The sequence below is a fragment of the Vulpes lagopus genome, chromosome 3 (genome assembly GCF_018345385.1).
Source record: "Vulpes lagopus strain Blue_001 chromosome 3, ASM1834538v1, whole genome shotgun sequence".
Lineage (NCBI taxonomy): Eukaryota > Metazoa > Chordata > Mammalia > Carnivora > Canidae > Vulpes > Vulpes lagopus.
This window is the reverse complement of record NC_054826.1, coordinates 102296586-102323048: the sequence shown is the minus strand read 5'-3', so window position 1 is coordinate 102323048 and position 26463 is coordinate 102296586. Positions and strand designations below refer to the sequence as shown.

The window sequence follows — 26463 nt, the reverse complement described above, 5'->3', positions numbered from 1 at the left end:
GTGCTTCCACATAGAAAAATACTCACCTGACCCTCTATCACATCGCAAGTCCCCCTACAGCCACAATTTTGCCAATTGCTTCAAATCTTTTTCAAAGCTGTTTTCCCCAAACACACTTGGCTTAATCTCCTTGCCATACAGTCTTGGTTCCTTGTTGTTGTTAATCTCCGATGGTCTTGCAGTGTAATTCATTTGATGGGGACTTCCCTCCTAGCTTTCTTGAAATTACAGAGTGACTCAGCACCTGCTTCACTCCCATTGCTCTCAGATCCCTTTCATTTGTCACCCTGTCTGCATATTCCTGTCTGTGAGTCACTCTGGTGATCATTTATTTCCTTTCAAAGTTGGCAGAGAAACGCCAAGACACAATCTATTCCTATTAGATAAGATTCTCTCAAATGAATTCAGAATATATTAAAGCCTCATTTATTGGTTATTGATGGGTCAGTCAAGTATTGCACAAAGCTTAATTTTCCTGATAACCAAAACTTATCATTTAAAGAAACAGTTTACATTTCCATATTAAAAAGCTATTTGCATTGAGAAACGGGAAAGAGAACACAGGAGATATTACAGAGGGTTTTTTTTGTACAGGACAGAGGCTGGAACTAGGAAAAATCTCAGTTTCCTTCTGACTCTGAGTCCTGTGATGTGTGTAAAACATCACATTGTGTGTTGGGCCACCATCTTGGGCATGACTGTGAGCCTGTGAAGACTCTGTGGGGCAGTGGAAGAGGGGGGGCTCGTTATTTCTTGATTCATCATGTCATGTCCTTGGGCACCACTCGGCTTTTGGCTCCCTGTTCCTATGTTAAATGTCTCAAGGCTACTTTGTCTTCACGGTTCCAAAGTCTTTTCAATCTTCCCGCCATCTCAGGCCTCTGGCTGCCATTTTTTGCAGGCTCTAGGGCCTTTTTGTTGGTGGCTTTTGACCAGCTAGGAGGAGGGACACCAGAAACCCCTCTTACTAGAATCACATGTGGAGTGAAAATCAGCAAGCTCTGAGGGGCAGACAGAGAGACTGCACAAGCATCCTCTAGGGGCAAGTGTTTGAGGAGTACCCTCTCACTCCAGAAGTGGCTGTAACTTGCCCACAATCCACAAAATGCTCCATCCCTTAGAAAAAAAGCTGTCTGGTCACCTGTCACAGGGATCATTTCTTAGCCCTCATTTTATTTTATATTATTTTATTTTTTAAAAAGATTTCTTTATCTATTCATGAGAGACACACAGAGAGAAAGAGAGGCAGAGAGACAAACAAGCTCTATGCAGGGAGCCTGATGCAGGACTCAATCCCGAGACTCCAGGATCAGGCCCTGGGCCAAAGGCAGGTGCCCAACCACTGAGCCACACAGATGTCCCTTTAGCCCTCATTTTTGGCTGAGAGAAGCATGATATGAAATGGAGTGTAAGATCCCCATACTTTCCTAGCTATGGGAAAGATGTACTTTTAAGATTTAGAACTGGATCCAGTGTGGCCCTTGCAAGACCACAAGACAAGGTGTGCAGAGACACAGTAGTGTTTAAGGGACCAGGTTAAACACTCCTATTGTCCAGGAGGGGCCTGTCCCTCTACAGCCTTGGGTCCAGTTCATCCCAACTCAAGGTCCAGCATGGCCACCCTGCAAAGCTTGTCCCCAGCAAACAGTGTGCCCCCACCATCCTCTCTCAGAGCCTGGATGTATATGTTGGCCATGGATTCCTGGCTCCTTAACCTCTAGCTCAGCTTTTGTCTTGGGGTCTGTCCTTTCTCCTGAACATTATGCAGATGTCATATGATATTTTGTCCAGTCCCTGGGACATTTTCCAATGAGCTGCCTTTGGGGTTCCAGCCCTAGAGAGCCAGTGTCACACAGATAACCCAGAAATATTTAACTTGTGTCTCTTACTTCCCCTCCTCTGTGACCCAGTGCAAACCCTGCATTCCCACCAGTGCCCCCAGCATTCCCCCCGCCCAGTCTTACCCATGCCCTCAGCAGGCCATTCCCCTTCCTTATCCTTCCAGTCCAAGGGAGCTTCTCCTCCCTCTCCACCCGTCCTGACTCCTCCAGCCATGTGGCCCCCACAAGGTGACCCTCGATGCAGCCCCGCCCTACATTCCCACCCAACATTTTCAGAACCATCTTGTGGCTCCTGATCCGAGGTGCCTTACCCTGTCCCAGTCTGTATGTGGACCTCGTGCCCCTTCTTAAGAAATTCAGTTTGGGGAGAGCAGGGCAGTGGCAGCCTCTCCGTGTGCCCACACTCCACATATGGCACCAGGCTTGCAAGGTGTCATTTGTTAACCCATCCACTCCTGTGTTGGCTGATTTATCCATCCATCCCGCATTTACTGCATGCCCACTCTGTGCCGGCATTGGTAATGCCAAGGTTAAGGAAAAGAGGCAAAGAAGTGGGAAGAGAAATTTCTTACCCTAGAGAAGGGAGGCAGATCCATAATCAGGATGCAGTGGAGTTCCTGTTTCTGTAGGACTATAGGAGATGTTTGGTGAACTGAAAAACCTATAAATTGCAATCATAAAAGAGGTAGAAGTGATTGGTGCTGCTCAAGAATTAGTCAAAGGTGAGAGGGAGGCTGAGCCTTGGAGGCTGATTTTCTGAATGGCATGAGCCTTCAGTCAATGGGACATCATGTGTGCCCACACACAGGTCACAGAATGGCTCAACTCAGGAAGCTGCTGGAGGGGACATCCAGTGTGGGATGGGAAGGAGTCATAGTGATGCAGGGGGTGGCTCATGGCATGACCTGTACAATGGCAGCAAGCAGGACCATCCAGAGGGTTGCGTGTTATGGGTCTTGGAAGAAGTGATGTCGGTTGGGCTGAGGCTGATCTGTGGAAATGAGGGGATGGTGTTATGACATTCTTAAGATACAGTAGGTGAGACGTGGCTACTACTTAGGCACTTATGAGGGTGGACAGGGGAGTGGAGATGGGAGTGTAACCACTGAAAGAAGGATGAGCAAACCAACATGGTGGTTCTGGTGAGAAGAATGATTCATGGCTCACTGTCAGCCCCAGAGATCACTCCCCTGAATGTGTCATTGAACTTGCCTCCTGCCCACTGTAAGATCCTCTCAGAGCCTCTCAGTGCCTCATCTCTGTGAGCCTGGGGCCTTCCAGCCTCTCACAGCTGCTGTGGCCGCTTCCAACCCAGGGGGCTACACATACACGGAGGGTGGTTCCCCTCAGGCCCATGTGGGGCAGTGTCACATGTGAAAAGTGGCCCAGAACACCAACCTGCCCTGTCAGTCTTCCTAGTGTTTGTCGTGTCAGAGAACCTCACATTCTAGGGGAATCTTTACAAGGCAATTCTAAGCCCCTGGAGTCAGCATGCACCCCTGGGGGAATGGCATTATACCTCACCTTAGACCCCAGCCACCGCCCCACGGCTCCCAGGTGACCCTTGGCTCTGACTGACTCACCAACTTTTGGAGCTTCCCACCCCCCAGGAGGAAGGAGGACTGTCTGGAACGACTCACAGAACTTAGGCAAGGGCCCTACTTAGGATTTCAGTCTTATCATAAAGGATAAAGTCAGGTCCAGACACCAGAAGGGAGGCCAGGGCAAGGTCTGGGAGGGTCCCACAAACAGAGCTTCCACGTTTTCAGGAGACGTCATCCTCCCGGCATGCAGATGTCCGATGACTGACCAGGAAGCTCAACTGAGCCTGGCATCCAGAGTTTTTATGGGGTGTCATTATCACTGGCCACATGACAGAGCTCACTCTCCAGCTCCCACCCCTCTGCTTCCAGGAGATCAGAAGGTTTGGTTGATGTTGCTCACTCCAAGCTCTAACCACATGGTTGGTCCAGCCTGACGAGTCCCCTCCTGGGACACTCGTGGCCGTGAGTGCCACCGTCAGCATAAACTTAGCTGTGGCCCTATGGGCCCCCAACGAACAGCTAAGACAGCCCTTCAGGAGATTCAAACCTGGGTAAAGACCAGACCAACTCTGTATGATACCACAGTCTTATTTGGACATATTTATCCAGTGTATCTCGGTTTGTTTTCAGGGGGGACTATTTGAACAACTTTGGTCTGTTTCAGAACAAACTAATTTCAATAGGAAATGGGGCGTGGGAGAAGAATAGGTATTTTATCCTGGCATTTCCTTCATATTGATCTTCACTGGGAATTTAAGGGAGAATCAGTTACTGGAGAATTCACTCCCTCTCTGATTTAAAACCTCATTCACAATTAAAGAGAAAACAAGCCAACATTTCAAGCTCAAGTTGATTCTTTAGTGTACTAATTTAAAGTTTCAGTCTACACTGGAAATATTAGTTTGTTTATTAACGGTGTGCCTGGGTTACAGAGACCTGTGTTTCTTAGGTGGCTGTGAGTATGTAACAGCTTAATAAATTTCACAGTGTAATGAGTACATTTTTTAAATTAAAAATATCAAGTATAATTATGGCTCTCAGTGCTGACCTACGTGGGCCAGCAGTAATTGATGCCTAAGAGAGACCAAAAACTAGCCAGTGGGTGAATCAGGTCCACCCAGCACCCTCCTCCCAGCACCGCATGGGATGTTTCTAGAAGCCACATAACAGGGTGCTGCTCCCAGATCCTTGAGATGGAAAGGTCCTTAGGATTGTACAGCTGCAGACTCTTGCTGGTAGAAATCATGCCATTGGAATTTAAAGTTTTGTCACCAGTAAGTCCCAATATATAGTCTTCAGTATGCATTTGCTTTAATTGTGCTTCCGTTCCATAGCCTTGCTGATGTGTTATTTGCTTTTTCCAGGAGTTATTAGAGTTTTCTCCACATTCTCCTGAGTCCTTCCCCCAAACTCTGCTACCCAGCCGAAGACAGAACGACAGCACAGCTCCATGCTGTCAATAAAGAGCCAGCCCCTCTCTAGAAATACATGTGGGCATTTTGGCTGGTGTGACCTCACATGCTAGTGTCCAAAACTTTAATGTTAAATCTTATTTCCTAGGCCTTTGACTGTTTACACGGCTTCCTGCATTTCCATTAATAGCTTTGGGCTATAAGAACTAATTGCTGACCCAGGTTTTCTCAATTAAATAACATACTGTGTAGAAATTGGCCCTCCCCACCCGCTTTAAGTCATCTGCTGTGTAATCTCCACCAGAAAGATTTGATCAGATTTCTTTGGTAGGAAAACAACACTGTGAACAGGGAAGGGTTTGGGGTTTCAGTATTTGTGTTTGGGGCATACTTTATGTTCTCCCATTTTCTGAACATTGCCCACCAGGACTGTGCGGCATAGGAACCAGGCTAACCATCGACTCTGATATGCTCTGTCTTCTCTTTTTGTTCCTTTTTACCCAAGTGAACTGCCTCACTCACCTCAGAACCTGCTGGCCACCCTGAACTCTTCCCACAGCCACACCGTGATGCTGTCCTGGGTTCGACCCTTTGATGGAAACAGCCCGGTGCTCTATTACATTGTGGAGCTATCTGAGAACAGTAAGTAGTGAAGCAGAGTTTGTCGCCTTGGATGATAATCACATTGCTCTCTGCACGATTATTGTCCTCAGCCTTTATTTCGGGCTCAGACCCTGAACAACTAGTCAAATGCTATGATGCTTTACAGAGTTCAGTGAAAATCCCTGCTCTGGCTTCAGGAGAGATATAAGGGGACGTGGAAACCTGAGAATGAAGAGAAGGGAAGGGAGCCTGGGGAGCTTCCTGTGAGAGCTCAGATCTGGGGGCTCCCCAGGGAGGCCATGCACACCCCTGTCCCCAGGCCTAATTCGGACGTGAGAAGTGAAGCCTCCACCTGGGCCTGGCTGGGAGCCAAGGACAGTAAGAGTGAGGCATCTTTGCATGCTTCCTCTGGCGCCGAGCGTGCTGAGTATTCCCAGGACCCTCCCTTCTCCCCTCTTGGCCCCAGCCAGCACATCCTATCTTTGCTCCAGCCCCAACAGCTGCTATGTCCTCTCCACAGGCCATGGAATGTGCTCTCCAGCACCTCTCCTCTTCTGCCTCTGGCAGCCTCCTCTTAGGAGGTCAGGTGCACCCTGTGATTTCAGGGGGTATCTTTTCCCCCCAAAAAAGATCTTGGTCTCCAGCATCCTTATCCAGACCTCGGGAGGCCTGCACAGAGCATCATCCCTCCTCATCTCTGTCTAGTGGTCTCACACATGCTTCCAGTGTGAGTTCTTCACACTGTGATTTTGACTCCTTTTAACCCTGAGGGTCCTCACCACATTGATGTGGGCCTTCACATCTTGATTCCAACCCCTAGGCACCCTTAGTGAGGCCTGTTCGAGCTGCAAGGCCAAGAACAGTCCTCGGCTCTTTCTCCCTCACTGGGCCCAGGCTTCCAGTGCAGTTCAGCCACCCTGTGGATTTGTGTTCTAGGACGAGCTGGACCCTGCTTCCCTTTCTAGCTCTGTAGGCCCCGTCTCTCTCACCAGGACAGCCTCTAACTGGTCCCTCTGCTTCTACTACTCTTCTATTCCAAAGTGTTCTTACACAAGCAGAAACACTGGTCTTAAAATATGAAGGATGTGTCCTCCCTGGATATACCCCACAGGGCTTAGGATGAAATCCACCCCCCTCAGAGCCCAAGTGGGGTCATCTACCCCACCACCCCCACCCCTGCCACTCTGCTCTTTGCCAGGCATGTGCCAACTGCACTGGTTTCACATTGGCTGTGTGTACAGGCCTGGTTTCCTTGGTTGGAATGCCCACAGGGCTGGACTGTTACCCTTCATGCTTACCCAGAACCTCCCAGAAGAAGCCTTCCTGCACACTAGTTCAGTTTACGCTTTTACTACCCAATAAAGTCATCCTCCCTTTATTATATTATCTCATGCATTATTCCAAACTCCTTCCCAGGCCTCCCCTGAGGGACAGTAAGCCAGACCACAGGGAGCTGGACTCTTATTATGGTCAATGTAATGGGGCCCATGGCTTGTCTTGTCATGCTATTGTTATCATAAATGGGTCCCTGTTCAGGACAGCTAGGCATGGTGCTCTCTTGGGGTACCTCCACTGAAACCCAAGTCAACCTGGCAGAAATCCAAGTGGCTCATTGGCACTGCTTACCCATGCAGGTGGAGGTGTCCCACAGCTCTGCTACAGCTCTTCCCAAGCCGACCCGTCCGCTTTTCCTATAATTAGTGACTTCACTCACCAAGTCTCTTCTAATTATCTTTTATACTTCCCCTTCGTCTCGTGTGTGATCCTTCTTCTGATCATCACATGCTCACACCACAGCAGGCCCTGTGTGACGCTCATTTCCCAACAGAGGAAGCTGACATGCAGAGTAAGTCACTGGCCGAGGTCACATAGCTGGTAGGAGGTGACAGTGGGTTCCACCCAGGGCTATCTGCCTCTTAATGAGTATCAGCCATCTACAAAGAAGTTCCATGGGGCACATTCTCCTCTATGGCACTTCTGCAGCAGCTCTAAGGTAAATGCCGACCCACAATGGTGCACTTTGGTCTCCGTCTGTGTGGAGATTAAAGGGACCCACTTTGCGAAGCTGCCTTTATTTGAGTGGGACAGCTCCCGAACCAGTCCACTGAGGGAGAGCCCAGAAGCAATATTTTAGTTTCATCTCCTGGGTTTCTAAATTTACACCCATGGCTCTCTCTGTGGGCTTCAGTCTTGAGCACCATCTGAGAACCAGGTGCCTGAGATCCAGCTCCTGGTTCCCCTTTCTGGTGGACTTCTCTGATGGCCCATCTGGTCCCTTTCCCCAAATTGTGGGGCAGGGGTATGAATGGAAACTGGTCTGTGTGCCGCCGTCCATCATCTCTTCAGCCCAACGGCTCTGGTCAAAGTGGGAAGGCATTGGTGTTATTTATTAAAATAACCTTTCTGAGAAAATAAGGATTTCCTGAGGATCTCATGGTCATGCGGCCTGTAAGAAATGTAGGGCTTGATGGTCTGTGTGAAGACAGTGACACATGAACAGAACTCTAGCCATTCAAATTCAGACAAACATGAGTCCCGCTGGGTGTCCATGTCCTTGAGACCAGGACCAGGTTTCCCTCATCTCTGTGTCCTTGGTCCTGACACCAGGTAGGCACTCAGCAAATGAGCTGAAATGGATCTCCCTGGAAGAGCACCTTTGGGATGGACTCAGGCTATAGTCTTAGACCCTCTCCCAAATGACAAGTGCTCTACCACCCTTGGTTTATGAAAAGAAGACATTGTTTGAACACACCATACCCACCATTTTCTCAACAGATTGCATGGGTGATAAGTTCTTCCAGTCAGACATCTTGCCCGAGTAGGACACAGGCTTTCTATGTGTCCTACCCATGCATTCATTCACTCAACACTAAATTCCGGCTGGGTATCTGCTTCCCCCAGGTGCTCTTCTCAGTGCTGGATGCAGAGCTGAGGTGACTGCTCTCCAGGCATTAACAGCAAGGGGAAGGTCAGGCTCATCTCTACATGGGGCCACATAACGAGCTCCCGCTGAGCTCTGTGTCACTGCTGTGGGAGCATGGTAGGAGAGGGACCGGCTGGGAGGTGAATCACAGAGCCCTCAGAGTGGACAGGCCCCAAGACTTGGGCCAGGCAGAGGGGGCAGCAGCATCAGCAAAGCCCCAAAGCATAAACATGGAGGTGTGGAGAGAGCAGCCAGCTTCTACAGGGACAAGAGGGGAGTGGGGCCAGGACATTGCCCAGTGCTATAGGAGTGTCTGCCTGGGGAGAATCTCTCTTGCTCTTCGTGCCACAGCTAACTATGGCTCTCCTCCGTATCTCTTCTTGACTCAGAACCCCATCATGCCCAGGCAGGCTTTGTCCTTCTCTCCTCGGGGTCCCTACACCCCTAGATATATTTCTCCTGGAGTATTTGGTACTGTATAATAGTTCCTGGTCTGTGTGTGTGTCTCCCGGCAAGACTATGACCCCCGTAAGGGCAGGCCGGGCCCAAGTTCTCTTTGTATCTGTGACAGCCAGCGGAGAGCCTGGCATGCACAGGTTGACTCTGTGGGGTTCAGTGGCTTCACGTCACTTCGAAAGGCTCTAAGAACATCATAAGTCCCTCATTAGCCTTTGGCTCTCTCCACTGGACCTTTCTGGAGCTGGCTCAGACTCCCATCTGTTTTTCCTTCAGAGACTGTGATGTGGAATAGTGTAGACTACTCTAAAGTATTCTACACTATTATTATTATTACTGTTGCTCAAAGTATTATTATTACACGAAGAAGCCAGAGTGGTAAGATGGTTATCTCTGGGATGATTCTGATTTCTACTATGCAAAATAAGTCTGTGGGCTTTCCTGAAATAGTTCATACCACTGCCAGTCACATGGTTGCCTGTCTTCCTGCTGCAGCAAACGGGAAGACCAGCGCTGTCCCCCAGGCCAAGGATCTGGTTTTTATTTTTATTAGGAAGCAGTGCCCTTAAGAAACAGCTGAACCCACTAGCTAATTATGGTCAGAAAGAACAGCTTAGCAGCAATACACTAAAATGGAAATATTTGGCCTACACTCTGTACTATGCAAGTGGATAATTCTGAATAACTCCATTCAGCAGTCCATCGATCCGGCTGCTCCGGACACTTTCTGCAGCCAGCTTCTCCTGGCGGGCTGATGAGGATGCCATTCTCCTGAGGCCATGGCTCCTGCAGGGGCCAAACTGGTATGGTTCTTTGCAACACCTGCCCTTGCCACATGCCAGACATCACTAGAGGGCCTCTCCAGAGCTTTTATGAAGCAGAGCTCTGGAGTTTCATTTGAGCCTTTGTGCTCTTGCCTGGAGTCAGAACTCTCTGCAGAAAGCACATTGGGCCTCTCAGGCATCTGAGGATCGCCTCTCTGGAGTTTGATAGTTCTCCTTGCTGAGCTGGGGCCCAAAGAGGGCAGCCATGTCCACAGCCTGCTTCTAGGTACACGTCTTGGGGGCTAAGAGCACACAGGGTCCACGGGAAAGGGGACTCTGGGGTTCCTGGGTTAAGAGAGCTCAGGGATTCTCGTGGCCTTGATAGCAAGGACCCTGTAAACTGGTCGAGAATTCTGGTGAACAGCTAGAGCATTTGGCCCAGTCTCTTAAGTGCTCCTTGAGTTGGATCAAAAATAATCTTTCTTTGAGATTATTATGATAACAACGCAGGAGACTGCCAGAAGAAACTGTGAGAGGCTTTGAAGTGGACTCAGAGACAGATCAAACACACATTACCAGGCATCTCATCCAGCAGCCTTTGGGGCTGGCTGCCTCTATAGAGACCCACACTTTTCACAGCTTTCAAGCTGTTTCACAACTCTGTAGATAGCACAAAACTTAAGAGTAATGCAAATAATTCTCATCCATAGAAATGCAAATAAATTTGCATTTGCACAGAAGAAGGGGGAAATTAATTTAAAAAACAACAACAACTGATTAGAGGCTATAAATAGAAATAGGGAGGTGCAGTATTGTTTCGAAAGAATCCAAGTTTGATGACAATATTTTTTAAAGCCAAATACCCTAAGACCTCAGTATTTATCTCAGAGCCTCATGGATTGCCAGCCTAAGAATGCAGGAAATCAAACTGTTGTCCTGACCTTCTTAAAGCTTGGAACAGGGAGAGTTTGACTCCTGGCCCTAGTTCCTTGCACCATGAGATCAAAAGATTGTCTCCACATTGGAAAGAAATTGGGGGGGAGGGGTGTGTTCATGGAGGCGTGGCTCAGCTAATCAAGTTTCCTGGAGTTGTGGGGAAAGTGGGGCTGGTTTCCCTCCTTAATGACGCACCACTGTGTACCGGTCCATCTGTTCTCATGGTTCAGTTCTCAGTAGCCACTCAGCATCCCTGCGCTCTTGCCATCTTCCATCCACGATGTGGGAAGGGACCCTTGTTAATAAGAAGAGCAAGTGTCCTAAGCAACATCATCCAAAGGTTGTCCTTTCCATCCTCAAATCCTGTGAGTGGGATCACTTGTCAGCACTGTGATGTATTATTTTCAATGAGGTGCCTTTCTTAACCGACCAAATGCTGCCTTGTTAGGCCCCTAAATCAATAAAGTATGTTAAAAATTTGTAAAAAAAAAAAATGTCTGGGTTATAAGCGGTTCTTGTACTAACCAGTTATCACTCTGTAGATATTACCCAGTTTTGCATCTAGCTGTAAATTCAGAGTGTGCTCTTTGAATTCCATCTTGAGATAGTCCTAGCACCTTACTGGTTCCTTCATGATTTAGTGATCTACCTAAAATCTTTAGCACATGTTCATTTTGTATTTGGATGAGAGCCATGATTTTACTTTTAAAAAATGGATCCTTTCAGATGAGTGAATTGGCCTCATATGGTATTAGAAACACATCTACTCATGGAATGAGCTTGTGCGATAACCCTGATATTTGGGAGAGGCGATCCTTGTCTTAATCTAATCATCAAACTGAAACCTTTCCATGTGAGACCAAGGCATTTACTCCACTGATAACACGAACCCTTGAGGTCTTTCACTAACTAGAAAGATTTCCTTTTTCCTATGAATCTTTTTTAAACCTTAGCAGGTCTCTCGGTAAGCAGGTAACAACCGCACTTATGCAAAAACCCAGGCTTAGTTCCTCTATCAGCCTTTCTTAATAAATATGGGTGTTCACAGTTATGCTTTTGCCATCTCATGTTAAAAATATTTGAATTTAATTAAAAGATAAATTGTCATTTTTATTATTAAAGTTAGGCATGCTCACTAATAAAAATTTAGAAATTACTTGAAGCACAGAGAGAGATAGTAATCAGGATGGTCCCTTGTGAGTTGAAAGCCAGCCCCTCTGTCCCATGTCCTCTGGGACTTCATGCCTGCCCACCTTCTGTCTGCCAGCTCTCCTTCCCTGCTGGCTCTTTTTGCCTCACCGAAGGATCACTGCTGTCTCCTCATCTCTCCGCCATAACGCCTGCACTTCTCGGCGGAGACAGAACATCACCTGAAGGACAGGTGCCTGAACAGTCATGGTCCTCCGAGCAGCTGTTGGCTTGACTCCCACCGCCTCTTGTTTCTTACCCATTATTCTTACGTCTTGGGCCATTGTGTCTGCCATTCCATCGGACTCATCTGGAGACTTGGTTTCCCATCCTCCCCTAAATTGCTGGCATTCTGTATTTTACTTGCTCAGTCCCCAGAGCTTCCCATCTGGGACCCCACTAATGACCCTGTGCCACTGTAGCTCACCTGTCACCCATGTGCTGTCGTGCCCTGATTTCATGTTTGCCACCTAGACCTCAGCCCTTAGCCCCAGATGCATATAACCTCATGTCCCCCAGCCACTCTTGCCCTGCTGTCCCATGGGCTCCGCAAACTCAAACAGTCAAGATAGATTCATCCCGTTTCCCCTGAAGTTGTTCCTTCTCCAAGTTAGAAACACAGACATCATTTTGACTCCCTCACCATTCCTGCCCCCACAAATAGTAAGCTCTGCCACCTAAATGTGTATCCAAGCCATTACACTTCTCTATCCCCACAGCGCCTGTCCTTCCAGTTAGCCTTCTCAGGTCTGCCCTCCCCTGAGCCATCCACTGGAGCCCCCCAAATGTACATGTGCCTGAGTGAAGCCCCCGTCCCACCGCTGGAAACCCTTCAGAGGCCTCTCAGAGGAGGTGTCGCAGTGGGGCAGGGTGTGAGCCCAGACTTCCTTCATGGTCTCTGTCGTTCCCCAAGCGTAGGGCTCAACACAGCCTGGAGACTGGTCCCCAGCCCATCTTCCAGCCACACTGCCAGCCCTAATTCCACCATAGAGATTTCATTGCTTAAAGAATAGATTCAAGGCTGATTAGCATGGTATATAGCGCTATTCATCATCCACCTGCCACCTGCTTCTCCAGATTTATCTCCAGCCACTCACTGCTTTGCCTGTTAAGCTTTAGCAACAAAGCATTGCTCATGGATCTCTGTGAACACCAAGCAGCCAGGGCCAAGGCAACCAGGCTCCACCTGTCTAAGGATTCTCTCCCTGTCCCAGCCCCTCTGTGCCCCATCTCCTCCAAGCAGGGTCCCCTGTCTCCCCTTCCAGGGTGCACTGTCCCAGGTCTCCTTCTCTGGGGGGATCACTGTCCCAGGTCACCTTCTCTGGGGAGGGGTGTGCTGTCCCAGCTGTCCCACTCTGTGTTGGAGGGGCATTGTCCCCTGTCTTCCCTTCCAGGGGTCACTGTTCCCAGGTTTCCTGCTCTGGGTGAGGGCGCTGTCCCAGGTCTCCTCCTGGTGTGTGTGTGGGGCTGTCCCAGGTCTCCTACTCCAGTGCGGGGATGCACTATCCCAGGCCACCTTCTCTGGGGAGATCACTGTCTTCAGGTCTCCCCCTCTGGCTGGGGCACTGTCTCCCAGTCCCCTTCTCTGGGGAAGTGCGCTGTCCCAGGTCACCTTCTCTGTGGGCATCAGTCTCCAGGTCTCCCCTGGGTTGGGGGTGGGGGAGGGGACACTGTCCTAAGTCTCCTGCCCCAGCAGTGCTGAATTACCCAGTAGGCAAATCAGGCCCTTAGGACACAGTGAAGGCAAGACACCAACACATGAAAATATCCAGACGGAAACTTTTAAGAATATTTTTCCTATTCCCAAGCTTGCAAAAAATACTGAAAGTTTCCATTCAGAAGATTTTTTACTTCACATTTCTGATTACTGGTCCTGCTGAACACATTTTTCCAAGTTCCTTGGCTTTCTGTGCTTCCTGTCTATGATCTATCAGTTTCCTTTCCTCTGGTTTTGTATCAGAGCCTTAGGGTTTCTTCTGTCATTTCTGACACATATTCTTTCACTTTGCCTTTTACTTTTAATTTTTGTGCATTACTTTTTGACATACAGAAGTATTTGATTTTTATGTACTTAAATCTATTGATATCTTCCTCTGTGATTTCTTTCATTACTTTTATGTTGGTTGCATGTTTCAACACAAGCATAGATTTCACATTATTATAAGTTTCCCTCTTGTTTTTAAAGCTTTACATTTTAATACATTTAACTGAAATTCATCCAGAATTTATATGAAAATTCTGACATATGATTTTTATTCTTTCCAAATGACCGTCATTTTCCCAACACAATTCATTGAACAACCCATTTATTTATGGGTTTTTTTTCCCTTTTCTATACATTTGAAAGACCTGTTTCTATCAAGGTCTGTCTGGGGTCTATTTGGACCCATTGATTCATCATCTGTTTTCCTGCCTGGTCTCTATTTTAACTGTTTCAGTTCTGAAACATGTTTGAATAGCTGATAAAAACAAGTTCCTTCATCTTTTCAGAATTTTGCTAGTTCTTGTCACCTGTTTATTGTTCTGAAAAAAAAGTAGGAATTATTTTGTCAGGTTTCAATAATAGTCCCATTGACTTTTTAGTGATGTTAAATCTATGATGAGTTTTATGAGAACAGACTTCTTGGAGAATCTGTCTTTCTACCCAGAAGATAACAGCTTCTCCATTTCGTTAGCTCTTCGTTTACATCCCATAGGGAAGTTTGCAGGTTTGTGTGAAAGTTGTGCTAAGATTCCATCCTGTTCCTACTGTAGGTAGGGTTTTCTCTCTATTCCATCCATTCCATGTTATAGCCAGCTTATCATTGTTGGGGTACTGCAACAGCCCTGATGTTCGGGTGTTTGTCTTCTTTCCAGCCACTTTCTAGATCCTCTTACTATTCTAATGACTTTCCAGTCAATCCTCTTGAGTTTTTGAGGTAGACAATCCTATCTTCTCCAAATAATAAACACTTACTGTTTCCTTTTTTTTTTTTTTAATCTTACCAGGTTGGTCAGAATAATTTAAAAGAATAATCAGTGTAGTTGTGAGTCTCTTGTTCATCCTCTGATCTCAGTGGAATGTCTAGGGGTTTACTGTTACATATGATCCCGGGGTTTTGTTGCTTAGTGATATATAATTTGCATATCATGAAATTCAGGGATCTTAAGTGAGTTTTTACAAATACACTTATACCATGTATCTCATACCTCAGGCAAGGTACAAAAGGTTTCCACCCACGGGGAAGTTCCTCTGTGGCTCAGGTCAGCCTGTCCTCCTCCTGCAAGGGCAAGCCCTCAACAGCCCTCTTTCCCCATGTAGCCTGTTCTGAACTTCATATAAATGAACAGGATATTGATTAGAAACAAGTTCTTTAGACCTAGTATATTCTTCCCATTTAAGATTCTTATGATTTAAAAAATATTTTTAAGGAAATTTCTTCTAAGCAAATTATTCCTAAAATAACAACATTCTGTTTGACAATACCTCACAACTTCTATACATGAATATCCTCAGCTCCACAGCCCTGAGGCAAATTCCTTTTTTTAAAAAAAAGATTTTATTTACTTATTTGTAAGAGATACAGAGAGAGAGGCAGAGACACAGGCAGAGGGAGAAGCAGGCTCCCTGTGGGGAGCCCGATGCAGGACTCCATCCCAGGACCCTAGGACCACGACCTGAGCCGAACGCAGACGCTCAATCACTGAGCCACCCAGGTGCTCCAGGTCCCACCCTCCACACAGCTTTTGGAGGTGACAAGCTAAGGGACTTGGTCACCATCATGACACCAGATTCCTGAGTCTCAAACTCCAAATGAATGTATTTTTCCTTCACTTGGAAAGGAACACTCTCTTCCATAAGTTAATACCACATTTCCTCTTTTCTGAAGACATGCTAGAAAAAACGTGAGTTTGAGAGGACATGCCTGGGTCTTCTGCATCTCTTAAGGTGTCTCAGCTGGAGGATCCATGTGGTGGGTGTCTCTGCCACCAAGAAAATACCTGTTCCTCCCGAGTGATTTAGCAGCTTCCTTTTCAAACTCTGCCATCCAGTCCCTTTTCCCTTTGGTCTCCAGGAAACCCAGAGCTAAACTGAGTGCTTAGCTGGATGACCTGAGTCATCCCAGGTGCTAAGACATGGCTCTGTCTTCTCCTCCTTAATGATTTCAGATTTGTTTATTTGTATTTTCATTTAATATCCAATTCTATGTGTATTTTCACTTTAGGTGTGTCTTCTTTAAAAGCACTAGACCTCTCTCTCTGTGCATGCACACACACACACACACACACACACATATGCATGTGCACACACACACACACACGGAGTGCCCCAGCGATGCTAGACCAAAGTCCTCCTCTTCAAAGAGCCATACCAGGTCTCTGAGCAATGTGGCGTGAGAACAACCTGAACTGGCAGGCTGACCTGACGCTGGTGTGAAGGCAGCTTTGTCCTTTGTCGGTGTGAGGTTCATAGGCGATGGAAGAGAGCAGGAAGGCTGCTTATTCTGAATTGGTGATTGAATTTCCCTGGAAGGAAGGAGGCCTGGGAACTAGGGGCTGGGCCTGGAGACTGCAAACCCACTGACAAGCATTGATCTGGATGGATCATCAGCTCACTGGGCTGGAGCATGCTGAGTCTGAGATGATATTTTGGGGTTCAGGTGGCAGTTTCCTACAGGAAGTGTGTCTTTCCTGGAGCATAGAAAATTCTAGTGGCCACAGCTTTCTTGAGCTGGGTATCTTCTATCAGCTGCTGGGCTAAGACCAGCTTTGGGGGAGCATCCTCTGGGGCCCAAGGCCTCCCCCAAACCCCCTCCCAGCATCTTTGGCGGGGTCAGGAAGGGTGCCTCATCCTTCACAGTGATTATTTCTAAGCCATGTGGCTCAGCTCTTTCTTCTGTGGCCACAGAGTCTTTTCAGAAAGGGCCAGGCAGCTATCTTGCACACTGCTCTCCATGAGCTCATTTGCTCCTGTGTGAAGGCCGCTCCTGACTGGCACTACACAATATGTTCAACATCTTCATCCCCACTTGCTATTATGTGCTTAAAGGCTGACGGGCTTTGTGCTGTTTTGCTTGCCAAAATTGCAAAGACTTTGTTCTTTATACTTCAAATCGTTTTAATGCTGTCTTTGAAACATAGCTCACACAGGTATCTACTAATAGCCTCAGAGTTGTTAGGAAGTATTTTATGTCTCAGCTCATTTTTCTCTGGGCTTTTGCATACTGAACCTTCACATTAATGGCATTTGCTCCCATTTTAAAGTCCATGCAGGAAGAGGGAGCGTGTCACAGACACTTACTCATCTTTGCTATCCTGCTGTGCCGTAGGCCCAGAAAGGGGCAGAGGTGGAGGGCTTGGGGGTTCTCTCCCTTTCAGCTCATTGCTCTCAGGTGAGATGCAGGGAACCCGAGGTCTCTCCCACAGCCCTTGCTGGTGCTCACCTCGTGGCAGACTCTCTCAGAGCCTGTCCCACACGCCGATGTAAATCCCTGCACCAGTTTGCCTGCTGTGACCACTCAGTGCGAAATACAGAGTGGCCCCAGTGATGTGTCTTCCATAAGGCTGGGGCAGCTTCTATGCAGAGAGGGCGACCTGTGTCTACTTTGTCACCTGCCAGCCACAATTCGAGCTCTCTGAGGTTTGACCAGTTGTATGGGGTGCACCACCACCATCCTAACATGGCTCCTGCCTACAGCCCAGTTCACCTACACTTCTGGATCCATCCAATCCCTGTTCCCAACCTCTGTGGCTTCTGCTTCCCCAACTCAGTGTCCACCCATTACCAGGAGTGTGTGTCCCCTTGTGGACCTAAGCCTCAGGCACATTTGGAGTCTTACCCACAGTTCAGAGGCCCCAGGCCCTTGAATGTGAACAGTGTAAGGTCCCAAAGCCTGTTCCCAGCATTGCTTTGGCTGTGTTCCCCAGTGAGGGGAGGGGGGCTCATTTATTTCCCAAATGCTCAGCACTTTCATTCTTAACTTTGAAGGTCAAACTTGGTGCCTTTTCCCTCTGGCCTTGCACATTTTCTCATTGCTCCAAAGAAGTCTACAACAGAGAAAGCCCTCCCAAATGGAGGATGTCAAACTGTACTTAAACTGTCTGCTCCTGGGTGTTTTGTCTCAGGTAGGACAGAGCCACCTGTTACCTACCCCCTCCCAGGCCAAGGAAGTTCCCTGACAGGTGGCTCTCTGTGGGCCTCCCCCATGCCAAGCAGGTTATGACCATCCCTCCTGTGACCTCAGGCTTCTCTCCCAGGGTTGCCACGAGCAGGTCTGAGTCACATCATTCTTTCAAACTTGTGCTTCAATTCACTCATTTTGGATATGTATGATGCTTTCGTGGCATCCTGTCCATCCTGAGGACTTTGTCTCCTTTCGTGAGCACAGCCCATTCTACAAATGTGCCGTCTACCAGCCACGCCTGACTCTGCAGCACTGCTACAAATTCAAGTCCTCTCGTCTCATAGCAATTCCTAACCAGAGCCCTACAAAAGTCTTCTTTCTTTAACCTTTGCAGAACTAGTTATTATCTGTGCTTCTCTTAATATCCAGATGAGCTTTGAATAAGCTGAGAGAAACTGTTCTTTAGCATGGGCTGTGCCTGCCTATGAGTCCCTGCCCCCGCCTGAATGGAGGGGCTTGGAGGGGATTAACTCTCAGGCAGAGCAGCTGAGCTGTTGGGGCGTGCCCGTTATTTGTTGTCCAGCCCTTAAAACCACGTTTCTCGGTTCACATGATGACAGGAACTTTAGGATACTTGAATGTAGAGAAGCAAACGGTGATCATCCCACCAAATTAATTTCAGTAACTCAGTGAGCTGGATGCTGAAATGGAGGCCGGAGTGGTCTCTGAAAAGCTTGAAAGTAATAGCACAAACCACTTGAAAAAGCATGAAAATGGTTTGAAAAAAAACGGGGAATGCATCTATGCCTGTTTTGTTTCACTTTTTCTCATGTTCTATTTTCCAAGTTTTTGTTAATGAATATGTATCTTGTGATGTGTTTTATAGATATATAAATAATATGTGTCTATAAAATTTATATGTAATTATATATAATATTACATATATATTTTTTTACCTTCTCACATTACTTTGTGGGCATATGGTTCTGTGGGTGGACTCAGATTTTGGATGGCTTATGTAGTTTTGGAAGTCTTGTTAAAGTATTCAGAAGCGGAAGGGCCTCTGCTAGGCCTTAGGGCAAGGGCAGATGCAGGCTGAGAGCTCAAGGTCCCTCTGTCCCTCCTTCCAGAGCTGCTGCTAGACTCCTACCATATGGGCACCTGGTGACTACTGTTTACAGCTGTGGAGGACACAGTACCTGGCTGTCACTCCATCCCAAGACAGCAGGCCCCCAAACACCAAGAGCTACAAGTGAGCTGCATCTGGGACATCCCATTGTCCAGGCTCCAGCGTCAGGAAGGGTCACAGTGCTGGTGACATCCTATTTGAGCACTGTGACCATCGTATCTGCCCCACGGCAGCTATGAGTCTGCTGTCCGTGCCTACCTGTGTGAGTCACATACCCAGCCTCATTCTCTCCCTCTGCAGAGCACAGGGGCCTTCCAGGGTGGGTCGCACTCTGCTTGTCACAGCTTGTCCCTCCCTTCCTGATCCACTCCCTTCCTGATCCCCTTCCTGATGGACCTTTTCTTCTCTTATGATTGATTTTAGAACAGTTTTAGGTTTACAGGGTTATTGTGAAGATAGGGAATTTCCAAAAGCCTTTCACCTAGTTTCCCCAATTATGAACATTTTGCACCCATGGGTACATTTGTCACAATTAATGAACCAATGTTGACATTTTATTATTAACTACAGTTCATGCTTTCTTTGAATTCCCTCAGTTTTTCATAAATGTCTTTGTTCTGCCCCAGGATCCCATCCAGGACACCACACCTCATTAGCCATCGTGTCTCCTTAGGGCTCCTCTTGGCAGGGAAGTTTCTCAACCTTTCCCTGTTTTTGATGACTTTAACAGTTTTGAGGTATGCTGCTCAGGTACTCTGTAGGACGTCACTAGGTTGGGATTTGAGGATATTTTTATGATGATTAAACCAGCTTTCTGGAGTTCTGAAAGAGCGCTAAGGTGGTGCCACCCCCTGTCCCTTCATATGGGTGGGTGGGGGGGTGGTGCCATCAGCATCCTTATCACTGTTGATACTGGAGAGGCCTTTTAACTGTTGGGAAGAGCAACTTAATTTGTGCCCAGGGCTAGATTCTCACCCATCTCAAGTCTGCGGTATCTTTCTAAGAAGCCCAGAGAACTAACATTCAGTGTCTAAACAGCCCAGTGTGGGGAAGAAGAGCCTCTCACAAATGTGGCATGGCTGAAACCCTTGAAAGATGGGCCAAGAGCATTGCTCTGCTTCTGGGTCATCTTGTGACTATGCCCTTGCCTTGCAAGCTTGAATACTAACTATGACCAGTAATGAGTCCAAAGAACAAAGTTGCCTTTATCTGGGGGTGTCTACCAAGGTGGAAAGATCAGACCAGAATCTCTGATTCATCCCTCTGAACCTCCTTTGCTCATATGAACATGAGGATAATCATACCTGCCACAAGGTTATTGTGAAGGTTAATTGTGTACTTATAAAGTCACCCCAAGTGCCCAGGACATGGCAGGTACTTTCACTGAACAACTATTTTTTGAGCTCCTGCTGTATGTCATTCATTCTTCTAGGTGCAAAGCATCTAACAGTGAGTAAAATTGATTTAATGGAGTTTATCTTGTGGGTGGCTATTTAAATGGGTGGTATTCATTATGTATATTATTATTATAACTTACAACTTATATTTTAGGAGCTACAGTATGCAAACACTTGTAGCCAAAACAGCAGTAGAATCAGAATTAGGGGAAAAAATAAATGTGCATCTTAATTCTTTCACTTAACTTGCTCTGTAACCTAGGGAAGTTGTTTTAATGCAAGAATGTTCATTCTCATTAATATAAAAAAATACAAGGCAAAGCATCAGTGAAATCGCATATTTCATCTGCCAAACAGGATTTAAGATGGTCACGACGCTCAATGCTGGCAATGTTGTGATAAAACAGTCCCTTTCTAGAAACTTTTTGTTATGAAAAGTGCTATACATCACAAAGGTACAGGGTATTCTTGTGCTCACTTTCAGTACCATTAACATATTACCATATTTGTTTCATCAAGTCCCGACCTGTGTTTTGCTTTGTTTTGCTAGGGTATTTTTAAGGAAATCCCAGACATTATATCATTTCAACCATAAATGATTCAGTAAATAGCTCAAGTAATGACATCACATGCAACAAAATTAAATGTCCCTAACTGCTTTTTAAAAATGTGTTTATTTGGGGATCCCTGGGTGGCGCAGCGGTTTGGCGCCTGCCTTTGGCCCAGGGCGCGATCCTGGAGACCCGGGATCGAATCCCACATCGGGCTCCCGGTGCATGGAGCCTGCTTCTCCCTCTGCCTGTGTCTCTGCCTCTTTCTCTCTCTCTCTCTGTGACTATCATAAATAAAAAAATAAAAATAAAAAAAATAAAAATAAAATGTGTTTATTTAAATTCTGGTTAGTTTACATACAGTGTAATGTTAATTGTGGGTGTGGAATTTAGTGATTTATCACTTACATGTGGCACCTGGTGCTCATCAGGACAAGTGCCCTCCTTACTGCCCATCACCCAGTTCACCCTTCCTCCCCACCCAACTCCCCTCCAGCAGTCCTCAATGTGTTCTCTATAGTTAAGAGTGTTTCTTAGTTTTTCTCTCCCCCAACCCATGATCATTTGTTTTGTTTCTTAAATTCCACATATAAATGAAATCATACGGTATTTGTCTTTTTCTGCCTTATTTCACTCAGCATTATCCTCTCTAGTTCCATCTGTCTTGTTGCAAATGGCAAGATTTCATTCATTTTTATGGCTGAACAAAATTCCATTGTATATATAGACCACTTCTTGTTTATCCATTCATCGGTTGATACACACTTGGGCTGCTTCCATAATTTGGCTATTGTAGATAATGCTGCTGTAAACATCAGAGTGCATGTCCCCTTTGAAACTGTATTTCTGTATCCTTTGAGTAAATCCCTAGCAGTACAATTACTAGATCATAGGGTATTTCTATTTTTAACTTTTTGAGGAATGTTCATACTGTTTTCCACAGTGGCTGCATCAGCTTGCATTCCCACCAGCAGTGCAAGAGGGTTCCCCTTTCTTTGCATCCTCGCCAGCACCTGTTATTTCTTGTGTTGTTAATTTTAGCCATTCTGACAGGTGTGAGATTCCAATTTTGATTTGCATTGCAATTTTGATTTGCATTTCCCTGATGATGAGTGATGTTGAGCACCTTTTCATATGTCTATTGGCCCTCTGGATGTCTTCTTTGGAAAAATATCTATTCATGTCTTCTGCCAATTTTTTAACTTTTATGGGGTGATGAGTTTTATAAGTTCTTTACATATTTTGGATACTAGCCCTTTATCAGATATGTCATTTACAAATATCTTCTCCCATTCCATAGGTTGTCTTTTAGTTTAGTTGATTATTTCCTTCACTGTACAGAAGCTCTTTATTTTGATGAAGTCCCAATAGTTTATTTTTGCTTTTGTTTCCCTCGCCTCAGGAGACATATCTAGAAAGGAGTCGCGACAGTGGATATTGAAGAGGTTACTGCCGATGTTCTCCCCTAGGATTTTAATGGTTTCTTATCTCACATTTAGGCTCTTAATCCATTTTTAAGGACCTTAATCTTTTTCCCATTGGATACTCTTTCCTGCTTTGTTGAAGATTAGTTGACCATATAGTTGTGGGTCCATTTCTAGGTTCTCTATTCTGCTCCATTGATCTATGTGTCTGTTTTTGTGCCAGTACCATACTGTCTTGATCACTATGGCTTTGTCATATATCTTAAAGTCTGGAATTGTGATGCCTCCAGCTTTGCTTTGCTTTTTCAGGATTACTTTGATTATTCAGGGTCTTTTGTGGTTCCATACATATTTTAGGAATGTTTTTTCCAGCTCTGTGAAAAATGCTGTTGGTATTTTGATAGGAATTGCATTAAATGTGTAGATTGCTTTGGGTCATAGAGACATTTTAATAATATTTTTTCTCTCAATCCATGAGCATAGAATGTCTTTCTATTTCTTTGTGTCATCTTCAAATGCCTTTTTAAAAATTGACCTTTCATGGATGATACTTTTGAATCCAGATCCAAACAAGGTCTATCCATCGCTTTGGTGGTTCTGTCTCTTCATCGACAAGAGCCCCACCTCTCTGTCCCCTGCTCTTGTCTGGTGCAGAGGCCAGGACATCTGTCCTGCAGGATGTCCCAAGCCAACTCTTTCCTCCTGGTGTCATTTAATCTGTTCCATCTCTCTTTTTAATTGCCAAGAGAACAGAATGAATTTGCATTCAGCTTTGGTTTTTGTGTGATTCCTTGGATCACGTGTGTGTGTGTGTGTGTGTGTGTGTGTGAGAGAGAGAGAGAGAGAGAGAGAGAGAGAGAAAATGTGTGCTAATGTCAGTGGTGGCTGGATGTTGCTGGGTACTTCCCACTGCATCTCACAAGGAGACACTGGAGGCCCAGCTGCTCTGCTTTTTAGTGATGTTCGATCTGTCCCAGAGTCTGGGAAGTGGCAGCCTGGAAGGTTTGGAGGATGTTATTTACACATCCCTGAGTCTTGGTTTCCTCATCATAAGAAAGGAGATAATACCTCTTCCCCAAGAAGATTCCTGTGGTTACAGATGGGGATGCACTCCCAAACTGCGTGCTGCCATGCAGATGTCAGGTGTCAATAATTATGGTCCTTTTGGCAATTAAAATTTTCTTTGAGAAAGCATTTTCTTTCCTCAGATACCTTTAATTGAGAATATGGTAAGGCTCTTTTTAATTGAAAAAAAATCTTCTAGTACATTTGTGAAGACTGAAAACCACCAGCTTTTCACCAACAGACAGAGCGAAGAAGTGATTAACTCCTCCCAGATTCTGGGCACTTGAAATTGAGCAAAAGATTAGCGATGCCCATGTGGAGCAGAAGTTTGTTTAATAGCCTGACTGGGGAAGACTAAAATTCCTTAGGCTTCTAGATCAGAGGAGCAAGAGGCATCTCTGAAGGCGAGGAAAAAAGCTATTGAAACTTTTATGGGATGGTTTCCTTTATCAAAAGAATCTTCCACATTCCAGCCTCTCTGACAACAAGCATCTTGTAGAACTCCTTTCTGAGGACCAGGAGGAGAATCTTTTAAAGGGATTTTGCTTATAGATTGTCAGGAACAGACTTGCTATTTAAATTTTAACAGTTCTCAGCAAGCTTGCAGTTCAGAGGCTTGTGAATGAGCCAATCCTTCCCAAACCACTTTAGAAAAAAAAATACAAATCAGAGTGCCCATGAGATGGATCGAGTTCATTTGTATTAGTTTTCGGTTTAATCTCTCTTCCGGCCAGACCTTTTATCTTCTAGTAGAGAGTGGGAAAAGAATGAATAAAGAGCTCTGTGGATGCATCCGGAGGACTGAATGGAGCCCCAGGTCCAGGGCAGAGGAACAGACCCTGTTGCCAAGTCAGACTGGGCAGCTGATCCCACTGTTCGGGTTACACACTCTGAGTCCCACCAGGCAGCACCTGGGAGGGAGGGCGCTGGAAGCAGGAAAGGCGACGGCAGATGCTGACCCTCACTGTCTCCGTCTGTGGGCTCTGCCACCGTCCTGACCTTGCAGTCATATACTCTGTACCTGGCTGAGCAGGTGAGCCATTCGCTTACAAACCCTGAGACCTGCAGAAAGAGAGGGACGGAAGGTAAGTTTTATTAAGCACTGCCATTAGTCAGGGTCCCCCCAGGAAGCAAGTGGCACTCTTAAATTAGAACTGTTGAGGTGCTGTAGCTGGCTGGCTCAGGACACGCAGGCAAGGGGAATTGCAAAGCCCAGAGGGAGAGAGGGAGAGGTGGTGTGGCGCTGCCCCCATGAGAAGAGTGACAACCTCTTGGTGAAGAATGAGATAGTCCGGGGCCCCTGAGTAGTGAGGAAGACAGAGCCCCTGCCCTGCCAGGCAGGCTCTCCAGGGCACAGAACAGGGTGGGGAGGCAGCAAGGGATGAGGGGCCGTGGGAGACAGACAGGCCTCTCCAGCACAGGTACCCACCATGGGCCAGGCTTTGCACTGATGGGTCAGCACACAGCTCTTACTTCAGACCAATGACGGTCTCAGAAGCTATACATTATTTCCCTGGTTTGTCACCATTGAAGAAAATGTGTCATTGTGATAATATACACATAACATAAAATGGACCATCTTAACCATTTTTAAATGTACAGTTAAGTGGTGTATATTCACATTATGCCACTAGTCCAGAATTCTTATCTGGTGAACTGAAACCCTGAGTCTACTACATGTGACTCCCCACCTCCCGTTCCCCCCACCCCTGGCTCTATGTCGGTGGGTCTGACTCCTCCAGGGACCTCCTGTAAGTGGAATCCTATACTACTTGTCCTTTTGTGACGGCCTTATTTTCAAGGTTTAACCCTGTTGTGGGTGTGAGTGTCAATTTTTTCTTTTTCAAAGCTGAATACTATTCCACTGTATGGGTGGACCACAGTTTGTTCATCCATCTGTCCATTGATGGACACCTGGGGGTGCTTCCACCTTTTGGTTGTTACGAATAATGCTGTTATGAACATGAGTTCATACCAAATATCTCTTTGAGACCCTCCTTTCAGTTCTTCAGGGTATATATTTTGAAGTAGAATTGTCGAATCATATGGTAGTTCTATTTTTAGCTTCTTGAGGAGCCTCCATACTGGTTTCTGCAGCGGCTGCACCATTTCACATCCCCACCAACAGCGCACAAAGGGCTCCAGCTTCTCTACATCCTTGCCCACACATGCCATTTTCTTGCTTCTTTTATAGTAGTCATCCCAATGCTCGTGATGTGGATCTCATTGTGGTTTTGACTTGCTTCCCCTTTATAGACGTGCTCAAACAAAAGTTAACAACTGTAAGTGGAAGAGCTGTAGCCAACTGTGACTACTCTGTATCTGTTGTATTCAGAATGAAAACCATCTCTATGAAGTGTGACTTGGCGGGGAGAAGCACTGCTCCCCACCAACCAGTTACATGATATGAAGGAAGGCTCTTGCATTATCTATGTGGACAAATGGCTCTTTCCTGTAGGGGAGCATGCTTAGCAAACCAAATCGCCATGAGCTATTTGATGCTTCTAGAAGGGTCTCAGACTCCCAGAGCAAAAAGAGAAATTGGTGTGAGTTTTTCCATAGTTAATTGGGGATGCACGCATTGCACTTTTAAGGAAACATGAAGAGCGGGGGGATCCTCATCAACCGTAGATTACTTATACCACTGAAAATCAAAAGCCAAGAACACTGAAATGCCCAGCTGGTGGTGAGGACTGCATTCCCAGAAAGCCATTTTTGGAAGCAGCTTTATTTGAAATAATTAAAAAGATTCAGCCTTTGTAGCCCAACTGGCATCATGCTCCAGAACAGCATAACTTTTTGTCGAGGAATCCAGCTAACAAACTCCAACTTGGTGATAGACGGTTCTGTATGATAGCCAATACGAGTTGCTCTTGAGAGTCTCATTTCATTTCATAGCACTTTGTGGCTACATCTTTGTGACTCATAAGGAAGCAGAGTGCATTTCTGATGAGCTCCTGGCACAGTCTTGTGAATCCTCAGTTGGGTCTTTAGGTTTTTGCCAAAGTGGCAGTGATTTTGTATGTGGAGGGTGCCCATTGCACTGTCTGCAATCTGAGCATCGCCCAGCGCCATAGTGGAAATCATGCATCTCCTCATTCTGACCATCTCCGATGTGGGTGAAAG

The 26463-nt window shown here is 46.3% G+C and overlaps 1 protein-coding gene across 1 annotated transcript in view; it reads left to right on the top strand.

The window, feature by feature from the left end:
• The window catches only part of SDK1 (sidekick cell adhesion molecule 1), a gene marked incomplete at its 5' end in the record, with an annotated part of 911733 nt that overhangs the window by 692066 nt on the left and 193204 nt on the right, over positions 1–26463 (top strand). The window contains one exon of the mRNA XM_041750102.1: positions 5303–5439. Within this exon, the coding sequence (XP_041606036.1) occupies positions 5303–5439 (137 nt within the window). The remainder of the gene's footprint in view (positions 1–5302; positions 5440–26463) is intronic.